This window comes from Vulpes lagopus, chromosome 4 (genome assembly GCF_018345385.1).
Source record: "Vulpes lagopus strain Blue_001 chromosome 4, ASM1834538v1, whole genome shotgun sequence".
Taxonomy (NCBI): domain Eukaryota; kingdom Metazoa; phylum Chordata; class Mammalia; order Carnivora; family Canidae; genus Vulpes; species Vulpes lagopus.
Genome location: NC_054827.1, coordinates 136,324,284 through 136,336,183, shown reverse-complemented (window position 1 = coordinate 136,336,183; position 11,900 = coordinate 136,324,284). Strand labels below are relative to the sequence as shown.

Genomic DNA, 11,900 nt, shown 5'->3' with positions numbered 1-11,900 from the left:
TTTCTTTAATTAAATGTGACTGAGATGGAAAAGTCAAAAACTTATGGTCCAAGGCATAGTATGGCTTTAAATTCATTGTAGACACATCCAGTAAAAATTATTTGGAAAGTTTTCAAAAACGTTCCTTAAATGTTAGAGAAGTACTTTTACATAACACAATTATTTTTTTTCTGCTTAGACAGATCAGGATTTCTTTATGTTCTAGCCAAGAATACCGCACTCTACATAGCCAAAATTTCTCAACTTAGTGTTTTCAGGTCTCCAAAAAATTATAGCTATTTCTAATGTTGATGCCTTACCAATACCTAAATCCAACTGTAGAGAAATGTTATCATTATTGCTTAATTGGACATGTGGCAATGGAATATGTCTAAAACACTCTGCCCCAGATGTCAAGATGGCTGACCCCTTCACCAAGTTTATTATTAAGTGACTCAATTGTCACTTAATAAAATTATCCAGACCACTATTTCAAAATTGCAATTCACCACACATATGCACACATTCCTGGTCCCTTTATTCTGCTCTATTTTTTTTTCTTTTTCCACAGTACCTAGTAAATTGTAATGCTCTATGTATTTTAATTGTTCATAGAGTTTATTGTGTTTTCCCTGCCTTTTCTATAAGGAAGTGCCATGACTACAAAGATTTTTTTTTCACTTCAGGCACCTAGAATAGTGCCTGGCACGGAGCAGATGCTCAATAAATATTATTGAGTTATTGAAGAAATACTAACTATGCTTAACACTCATCAGTAGATTATGCTTTATAAATACAAATATCCTAAAATTAATAAGAAAATTATCACAAAGATTGGTATAAATATGTCAAATGAACATTTGTTAAATGGAACACAGGGTGCCAGGTGATGAGCCACAATTTAACAACAGACCACAAAAGAATTTCAAATAGAGAAGTTTATTGCTCACCAGTCCTACAGGAAGCACAGGGCACACCTTGAGGGGCCATATGAGGAGGTCAAGGCAGACTGCAGAAAGAGAAAGGCCTTTATTAATGCATGGGTGGAAAGTCTTGGGGCCCCTGGGTTAAGGCCAGATTGGTTTATTCAAATCAAAAGAGTGGGGTTTGGGGAAGCCCCACAGGGGTCTTATCTTAGGGGCATAAAAGGTGTACAGTTTCTGGAAGGCAAGGAAAACTATTGATCACAAGAGCTATTGGGAAATCAAGCCAGGAACATAAGTATGCTTATGACTTTGAGGACTGCTAGCTAGGGCATCCACCTGGATGAGGGGGCCAGTAATATTTTAAGGTCCCTACAGGGTACTTGGCCAAACAATATAGATACCAAGGCAGCAATACCACAAAGTTTAGCTAAAATTTTAACAAGGATATCTTATTTTGGGGGATGCCTGGGTGGCTCAGTGGTTGAGCATCTGCCTTCGGTTCAGGTCATGATCCCAGGGTCCGAGGATCAAGTCCCATGATGGGGACGAGAATACTGAATTTGACTTCCAGTTTCAGCTCTGACATTCAAAGAACATGGAAGTTATCCCTTCCATTCTTACAAGCAGAAAACGTTATATGAAGTGAAATCAATCACTTTTCTTGGACCTATCAGAGAACTGAGATTTCAAAGCAAACTACAATCCTGAAATCTGTAGAAACAGGTGAATCCAGGAAGTCATGGCCAAGATATTCTTACCTGTACAGAAACTTCTGGAGTATGACCTGGTAAGAAGACTTAAATGGTAATTTTGACAAATCTCTGGAAGCTGAGTGTGGACTAGTATGAAAATGAGAAGTTCTTAGGTGCCACAGCCTTAGAAAGGACACTTCATGGACATGACTTTTGGGAAACTTACCAGGATATTAGGGTGTAGACCTAAGAAAAGTCTCCTCCTGGTTCAGAAAGGTGAGGGGAAGAGCAAACATTGTGAAAATGCCCAGAGTCCTCTCCATAATAAAAATATACTTTCTAAGGGAAAAGACTTTACCAGAGCTTCATCCCAGCTGGGAAGGCCATTCCTCCCACTTCAGACCTTTCTAACCTCCTCTCTCATATAAATAGGAAAAAATACCATAATAATTGGGGTCAAGTCTCCAAGGAAACTGGCAATGAGAGGTGAGCCGGGAAAGAGGAAAGAACAGAGGGGAAATAACCTATGGGAGAACGTTTTATAAAGGTCACAGCAAAAAGACACATGTCCAGGGAAAAGAAATGTATTTCTAATCAGATTAAAGAACTCTCCCTCTTTCTACCATATTCCCAACACACAAACAGGACTCCAGTATAATAGTAGTTGATTACATCTGGGAGAGCTGAGGGGCACAAATTCTCTCTCTTAAGGAATATATAGGGAAGTTCAAGGTTATGAGGAACAGTATATACTAAGCCACTAGAGAAATTTGAAACCTCTGACACTTTAGCAAAAGAAAACATTACACATAGCCCAGTTCCTAACTAGATTAACATTAATCTTCACATGAAAGACTTATGTAACTTAGTTCCTATTACCTGATAAAATATGTCTAGTTTTCAAATATAAGGCACAACAAAGGGCAAATACAAATACAATAGGAATATACAAGGTATGCACCAGAACCAAATTCCAATATGACACAGATAATGAAATTATCAGGTGCAGAATTTAATATAACTATGATTCATATGTTATAGGTTAATGGAGCAAGTAGACAACATGCAAGGATATATAGGTACCTAAATATACAGACAACAAATCTAAAAATTAATAATAAAGAAATACAATAAATTAAAATTCTTGCAACAAAAATGAAGAATGCTTTTGATGGGCTCATCTGTTTACTGGACATGGCCAAGGAAAGATTCTGTGAGCTTGAAGATATGTCACTAGAAGCCTCCCAAACATAAATGAAAAAAATAAATAAATAAATAAATAAAAAGGAAAATTAGCAAAAAAATCTCAGGACATCCAAGAACTGTGGGCAATTTTATATGGTAAAAAATACTCATAACTGGAATCTCAGAGGAGAATATATAAAGAAAATAATATAAAAATATATTTGAAAAAATAATGGTCAAAACTTTGCAAAATTAATGACAGATACCAAATCTCCAGATCCAGGAAGGTCAGAAAACACCAAGCAGAATAAATACCAACAAAACTGCACTTAAGTATATCATATTCAATCTGCAAACAAAGAGAAAGAAAATCTTGAAAGAAGCCAATGGAGGAAAACTTCTTATCTATAGATGAAATTATGCAAGCAAGAAAAAAATGGAGTTAAATATTTTAAATGTTAAACACATGCCCATGTGTACACTCCAATGTAGAATTCTACATCCAGCAAAATGAACTAAAAAGTAAAGAAGAAATAAAGATTTTCTTCAGGCAAAAAATAAGAGAATTCATTACCAGCACACAAGCCCTACAGAAAACATTAAAATAATACCAAGTTTTTTAAAAATGAAACGCATCAAACATAAAATTCATGAATTCAAAATACTACTCTCCCTCAAATGCATATAAATACACAACACATGGGTCTCCAATGAAAGTTACCAGGGCATGAACCCATTGTTTTGAAAACTCAACAGTAAAGTGAGCAAATCATCTTTTCTGCACAAATTGTATTTCAAGATAAGAAAACACTTATGTGAAAATTCTTTTTAAAAACAATTCTAGGGGCACCTGGGTGGCTCAGTTGATTGAGCATCTGACTCTTGATTTTAGTTTAGGTCTTAATATCAGTCAGGGTCATGAGTTCAAGCTCCATGTTAGGCTTCACGCTGGGCATAGAGATTACTTAAAAATAAACAAACAAACATGCATCTAGCTAATAAATGCAAAAGGAATGATAGGATTATAAAATTATAATCTTATACTAACCAATAAAATAATAGAGGTTGACAATGATCTACTACTACAAACACTCAATAAAATTTGGAGAGAAATTTTGTGAAAGAAGGATCACACTGACATCATCTCAACCCACTAATCAGCTGAAGCATCACCAAAAGTGAGACAATCACAGATCATATGGCTTCTGATCTGATGTCCTATGAAACATTCTTCACCTCCCTGCAAATTGAATCTAAATCTAATTAAATTTCTAGCTCTAACTACCAGTATTCAGGATAAGTGGGTGATAGAAGGGTAAGATAAATGACATCACTGGAAGCAATGATTCAAATTTAGGACAATCAATAGTGTGGTATTTCTGAACAACAATTTTATCAACTGTACCATGATCATCAAAAGTTACAAAAGCAAATCCTCTCTTTTTTCCACTCTGCCGGTCTTCCGTAACTTCTATGGTTTCAATTTTGCCATACTTTTCAAAGTAGTCTCTCAAATTATATTCTTCTGTATCTTCTTTAATACCACCAACAAAAATTTTCTTCGCTGTTAGATGGGCACCAGGCTTTACAGAATCCTCTCTAGAAACAGCTCTCTTTGGTTCCACTACACGTCCATCAACCTTGTGTGGTCGGGGACACATTGCTGCATCCACCTCTTCAACACAAGAGTAAGTCACAAAACCAAAACCCCTGGAACGTTTTGTTTGGGGGTCTCTCATTACCACACAATCTGTAAGTGTGCCCCATTTTTCAAAATGTTCTCTTAAACTATCATCCATAGTTTCAAAGCTCAAACCACCAATAAACAGTTTTCTCAACTGCTCGGGTTCCTTTGGATCATGGCCTTCCATTTTGACACCGGACTCGCCTCTTCCAACTCGAGTTCAATATCATGATACAGTTGATAAAATTGTTGTTCAGAAATACCACACTATTAATGGGCATAATTGTGAAGTGAAAAAGGCCCTTTCTAAACAAGAGATGCAGTCTGCTGGATCGCAAAGAGGTCGTGGAGGTGGATCTGGCAACTTCATGGGTCGTGGAGGAAACTTTGGAGGTGGTGGTAATTTTGGCCATGGTGGAAACTTTGGTGGAAGAGGAGGCTACGGTGGTGGAGGTGGTGGCAGCAGAGGTAGTTATGGAGGAGGTGATGGTGACTATAATGGATTTGGAGGTGATGGTGGCAACTATGGTGGTGGTCCTGGTTATAGTAGTAGAGGAGGCTATGGTGGTGGTGGACCAGGATATGGTGGTGGTGGTAGAGGATAAGATGGTTACAATGAAGGAGGAAATTTCGGAGGTGGTAACTATGGTGGTGGTGGGAACTATAATGATTTTGGAAATAATTATAATGGACAACAGCAATCAAATTATGGACCCATGAAGGGGGGCAGTTTTGGTGGAAGAAGCTCGGGCAGTCCTTATGGTGGTGGTTATGGATCTGGTGGTGGAAGTGGTGGATATGGTAGAAGGTTCTAAATAAATTTCAGAAGAAAAGGGCTACAGTTCTTAGCAGGAGAGAGAGCGAGGAGTTGTCAGGAAAGCTGCAGGTTACTTTGAGACAGTCGTCCCAAATGCATTAGAGGAACTGTAAAAATCTGCCACAGGAGGAATGATGATCCATAGTCAGAAAAGTTACTGCAGCTGAAACAGGAACCCCTTCTTGTTCAGGACTGTCATAGCCACAGTTTGCAAAAAGTGCAGCTATTGATTAATGCAATGTAGTGTCAATTAGATGTACATTCCTGAGGTCTTTTATCTGTTGTAGCTTTGTCTTTTTCTTTTTCTTTTCATTACATCAGGTATATTGCCCTGTAAATTGTGGTAGTGGTACCAGGAATAAAAAATTAAGGAATTTTTAACTTTTCAAAAAAACAAAACAAAACAAAACAAGCTCTAAGAACAAACTTATTTATCTCCAACAAATCAATGACATAAAAAATAATCAAAAAAGGCAATATCTGGACTTTATTTGGATCCTGATATTAGCAAAAGAACTCTAATAAAGGATCATCTTTGAGACGATTAGACCTATGTAAATGCAGATGGTTATTAAAGAATTTTAGAGATTGGTTTTGACTTTGGGTAATAATGCAATGTGTCTTTGTGTGTTTTTAAAGTTTCTTAGATCCACATGCTGATCACTTTATGGGAGAAATGACAGGATATTTGGGATTTTCTTTAAAACATGTTACCTTAAGAAAAGAAGAAAAATGGGAGGAGTGGGCAGTGAAACATAACTATCAAAATGTTGATAACTGTTGTAGCTGGAAGATGGGTATACACAAAGATTTACCTTACTCTTCTGTTTAGAGAGATGTTGAAACATTCCCCCCCCCCCCAAAAAAAAAGAAAAAAGGTTTTTAAAGGATTCTTTTCAGTAGAAGAAACTAGGAGTAAGAGCTCACGGGTCAATATATAACTCACATAACATGGTCAAAAGTCTACCTTATAGCACAGAGAAGAATTACAATGAGGTGAGTAGATTCCACACTTCTATGATCCAAGAAAAGTGAATCAAACTTACTTTAATTTCTTTTATTTGGGTATAGTTGACACACAATTACATTAATTTCAGGTGTACAACATAGTGATTCAACTTCTCTACAGGTTAGGCTATGTTCACAAGCATAGCTCCCATCTGTCACTGCACAAAACTATTACATACCATTGACTATATTCCCTGTGCTGTGCCTTTTATCCTCATGACTTATTCATTCTATAACTGGAAGCCTTTATCTCCTACTCCTCTTTCCCCTTTTTGTGCATCCCCCAACTCCCTTCCCTCTGGGAACCATCAGTTTGTTGTCTCTATTTGTAGTAAAAATATTTATAGAAATGTACAGGTCTATACAGCCATACTTTGTCACCCATCAATAGGAGTTCTGTTGAAACTTACATGTGAATCCAAAAGAAAAAAATTCATATTCCACTAGTGCCTTTCTTGAAGAAAAAGCCTAACATAATGAGAGATTACTAACTGAAGGATAGGACACCTCCTCTGACCTTCACTCAAAGTGCTAAAGACCTCCTAAAGTATAACTGAGGAAAAATATCTCAGGAGCCTCTAATACCCAGGGGAAGACAAGAGACATAGCAATTGACTCAGAGAAGTAACTATAATCATAAACTGTAAAAGAAGATTCCTTTCCATTTAAAATATCATTTTAAAAATAGCATATCATTTTCTATATTTATCAGGAGAAACACATTTTAATGAGTCAGAATTAAAAAAAAAAAAGAGTAAAAAAAAGACTTTTTTTTGGTGAAGGCCAGTATGGGCTTCTCCCCCCAAGAAAATGAAGAAACCTAAACCATATCCAGTTCCTGGGACTCTAGGCCATCCCAAAGGGCTCAGAAAATGCAGCTGGAAATTTCTATGATAACTTCAAGTGCACGGTCATGAAGATGCAGCCCAGAGGAAAGAGAAATGAGAAAAGTTACGCAACTCTTCTTCTAATAAAAGTCCTGGACCCCATATTGTGCCAGGCCAGGTGAAAGTGAAAGATATTGCCTTTCTATGTGTTTTCTAATTTATAGTGGGTAAGCTAGAGACTCTACATTTAGAATCTAAGACTATGAAGTAAAAACCTAGATGTAGTTGTAGATAAAAGATATATAGATTGATGGATAGATTGACAGAGAGATATAGCTAATCCATTATGTAAAAGAAAAAAAATAGGGTTTTCTAAAATAAAGGACGTAATTCCTGAGTAATTCAGTATTTTACATTGCTTTCCCCCTGGTTAACTGTTAGCTAAGACGGCATCTAATACAGACATTCCCCTTAGACTATTGTGAAATGTCCCAACGTGTTTATATGTTTAAGAGTGGGTGGAATGATCAGTCTATTTCTCAGTACCTACTTGCTTAGCTTAAAATGCTCATTCAGCAAAAGTATAAACAACTACTCCAATAAAATTTAAGTAACATTTTAATTGGGCCCATAAAAGAGAGGCAAAAACAAAAATAGGAAGGAATTATTAATGTTTCCTGTGGTGTTTCTCACACATTCACCCTGATTCTCCCTTATTATGAGAAGATAATCAAAGTTTTTATCCTGATGAAATCTCCTTGCAATTCTTAGGGTCAGGAGGAGAATGAAATCACAGAACAGAAAATTTCATATCTGGGATTAGAAACAGAACAGAAAGATTTCTTTTCTTATACCCATAATAGTTTTATTCCAGGCTATAAACATTAGATGTTATTTATTTAATAATTCATAGTTTGCTTCATTCCCCAAACTATTTGAGGCTGTGCATTAGATAGCTCCTCTTTGAAAAACTGCTGGGAGAAAAAAAACTCCATTTTGAAAAGCAAAGAACTAAAAACACAGAAGGAGCTTTCACAAGGTCAAAAACAAAATCAGAGATGAGCAAAATAGAGATTTTCAGTGTTTTTATTCCTTGTTTCTAATTCTGAATTTTTCATTGGAATGGCCAAAAGTGATTCATTGTTTCTTTCATCCTCTTTGAAAATATTTTGTGAGCTAGAATTTGAGCCCTAAGTGACTTCTTAGAAAGGTTGAATGTTTCATATTTTGAAGTGCCTGAAGCAATTAAATATATATTAATTGAATAAGTTATAAATCATGTTCTTCAAATGTCATTTTTTAGATTGAAAAAACTGAATGATAGTTGGAGGATCTTATTAAATGAAAACTAAATCACCAGCTGAAAAAAAAAGATAATTTACAGCAGAAGTATTCAGAAAGTACTTTAAACACTACATTTTTCTTATATAGACAGGTATATATAAAATGGACCTTCATTTATTCCTCCCTTCATTTATTCTTCTTTTTCCTTTTCTTCTATCAGGCATTTATCTTGATCAATGCATATTTTAAATGTATTTTACTTTGTTGAACAGAAATAACGGGTAATTAAAAAAATAGCAGTATAGGCAAGATCAATGCCATTGGTTCCAAATCATCTCCTGACTTGAGTCCCATTTGTTGTCTCCACCAGCCACCCAAACCCAAATCCCTTGTTATTAGCCTCCTCAAATTATCACAGGGCAGCCCAAACTTGAATTCATGTCTCCTGCTCTGGTTTTCATTTTCCTCTTTTTTGGTCTTTTTTTTTTTCTCCCTCATTTCTGCTTTGAGTGGTTTTGTTACATTTTAACCAACATGTTGTGTTTGTTCTATCTTGCATACCATGTCAATGGACTTTATAATTTGAGGTGTGTATTTTTGATTACTTGGTGAGCACTGTTTGTGTAACCCCTTAATGACACTCTCTGAGGAAAAGTTTAGATGTCGTTCCTCCCCACGTGAATGTCTTAAGTACTCCCATTGATCTATAGATCCCAGATCTATAATCTTGATATGATAGTCTACGCAGATATCTATCTGCAAATTTGAAGACTGACCTGAAAGGGAAGTTAATTTTAAACAATCACCTACAGAAGTTGCCATTCATGCTGGCAAATTAAAGAGGATGAACAAGCTTTAAGTAACAGTCTAAAGCAAAAAAAGTAAGAGACACAGTCATGACCAGACTCTTTCTTGGGGTTCAGTTAGTTTGAGAGTGCACACCTCTTCCTTGTAAATTTAATTGTGTAGGCTTCTAATCATCTTAGTATTTCATTTCTTCATATTATCCTGTGATATTTAAACTTGTTTACTACTGGCTTTGCTGGAAGGCATAAGTAAATAAGATCATCCTGTTTAAGGTAGACAATTCTCGAAAGCTCCAAAAACAGGCTGATATCCCCTGGTCAGCTATCCTCACCTATCAATAGTCCTTGCAAGCAGTTGCCTGTGAGACTGGATTTAACATCAACTTGGGAAGAGGCATTTTCTCACATCTCCCTATCACATCTCCCACAGTTGTTCTCAAGTTTTACCTCATTCCTTCAAGGTTTTCCTCCCCTGCTTACTCATCAACCTTACTGAAAATAATTTGAGAATATTGTTTGAACACAATTACTTCTTTTTAACCATAGAACTTCAAAGTTTCTCTGTATCCCTCTTCTCATTTCCCTTTGCCCCAGATACTGAGCAAGAATTTGTCACTCCTAGTTCTTTCAGCTATGCTCTGTACCACAACTGTTGTAGCGATTATGTCAAGCTGCTTTCAAGGTTAAAATGAACAGTTTCTATCTCATTGCAATAGGCATTCTCTATGTGCAGGTACTGGGCAGTATGGAAGTTAGGAAGTCCATCAATAATTATAAGGTCCTACTATTCATAGACCAGGTATGGGAAAGCTACACATGACAGTCACATGAGATTGAACAGGCACAAACGGACTCCCATCACATGTCACCAGAAGTTGAAAATAAGCTAAAGTTATTGAATTGGCAACAGTTAGCATGTAGCATGTGAGAACCACTATCAACAAGGACCATCCAAAACAAGCAAACAAAAAACAAAACGAAAAACAAAAAAAACAGAATGTCTCTAAGACCCAATACAGGAAGACAGGGTCTAGAAATCTATACAAAACCCCATGACACATAAAGTCAAACTCTAACACATCTAGTGGTATCCAAGAAATAATTTATTAAGATTAGAAGGATGGTATGTCCAAAGTCCAAAGAAAAGAAGAGTTCCACAAGGATCCATAAAAAGAGGACCCCCCCTACTCTATTTCCAATCTGCTCATCTAAGAGAGAGCTCATAATCATGCTCATATGGGCAATAAGAACACCCCAGGTGGAACCAGATGTGTCATCCACCTCCAATCAATTCCCTTACTCTAACTCAGGCTCACTTACCAACTTCCAGAGTATATTTGGTTTCTGGTATAGACTTTCTGATAGGTGGATTTGGATTGTACCCTGAAGAGCTCATATAAGTAGTAGGATTTCTTGTCAGTTACTTAACATAAGACATGTGGTTCATGCATCAGTCTGTTGTGAGTTTTCTTTTAATGAGTCATCTTTAGTTTCTGACTCACTCTGAGTGTAAGCAACTCTAGACCTCAATGCCAAAGGCTGAGACATGGTAACTGTCAAATTATGGCTACATAAAACACTTGACTGGGGGGCTCGCCGTCTCCATCTCTGGTATCTTACTTCTTTTGTCTTTCACAGTCAAAGTCATAGTAACACTTATATACATGAATATTCATACTGTAACTATGATTCTTCATACTTAAGTATAGAGAATGTAATAAGTGACATAAATTATCATCTACTATGAAAAAAAAGTCACAATTGAAACTTGAAGAATTGAATATATAACAGAAGTGGGAGGGAGAGACAGAGAAGGGAATCTTTAATGGAATGACATTTCTGAGGGAATAAGTGGAGGCATAACCTGAACATGTGTCAACAATTTAAAAAATATATATATATATGAAGTCAAATGTATTAGTACTACTTGACAATTCTATGCTGAAATGAAGTTTCTTGCTACATGGAAATATTATCACTTCTATTATGCTCACTCCTCATAGAGCTCAGATAGGTGATTCAAGGGATAGGCAGTATTCATCAGCAGTGTTTTGACAGTAGGAGATAACAGATATTAGGTGAATATTTCCCTGAAATGAAATATAAGAATGTGTCTAGACGTTATTTTCTCAGAGTAGCTCCTAATTTCATGTGCAATCAAGTTGCCCTTGGCAACTCAGGGAAAGTTAGCTTATCTCCCTGAGTTCGGCATAAAGAATCTAGTCAAATCTCTGAATGAAATGTGTATTGTCTTGCTGAAGAGCAGATATCCACATCCTGTTCTAATGCATCAGATCCAGTTGCCAAAGTTAATACACAACAATGACAGAAAAGGTAGCTGATTATTCTTTTTTAAGTTCTAAGTATTTTAAAAATGTGAATTATCGTGAGACTAATTTCGGCTCTTGACATACCATTTTACATTCATTTCAAAGTAGATGTCATAACTGATGGTGACAATAAAATGGGGCACCCCAAGAGTGGATGCGTATTATAAAGCAAAATGAATTTCATTCACAGTAATGTCACTGCCACTATGATTTTCACTGCCTGTAAAGTTGAAGACTCCTGATACCAATGGTCCCACTAAGCTGTAAGGAAACCACTGTGCTTGGTGTCCTCTTGTAAGAAGAAAATTTGTGTAAGTTTCAGAAATCACATGAAGAATTTCTAGAGAAAGGTAAATTATAAA

The 11,900-nt window shown here is 36.2% G+C and overlaps 1 protein-coding gene and 1 pseudogene across 1 annotated transcript; one reads left to right on the top strand and one right to left on the bottom strand.

Annotated features, from left to right (window-relative positions):
• Positions 1–4,059: 4,059 nt before the first annotated feature.
• On the bottom strand, positions 4,060–4,653 carry LOC121488874 (heterogeneous nuclear ribonucleoprotein A3-like). Its single transcript, XM_041751142.1, has one exon. The coding sequence runs from the start codon at positions 4,651–4,653 to the stop codon at positions 4,060–4,062; it is 594 nt and encodes a 197-aa protein (XP_041607076.1).
• Position 4,654: 1 nt separating this feature from the next.
• On the top strand, positions 4,655–5,281 carry LOC121488873 (annotated as a pseudogene).
• The last annotated feature ends 6,619 nt before the right edge of the window (positions 5,282–11,900 follow it).

Bases quoted from the DNA above. Each gene is read 5' to 3' on its own strand.
- LOC121488874 (XM_041751142.1), bottom strand. From the start codon at position 4,653: ATGGAAGGCCATGATCCAAAGGAACCCGAGCAGTTGAGAAAACTGTTT.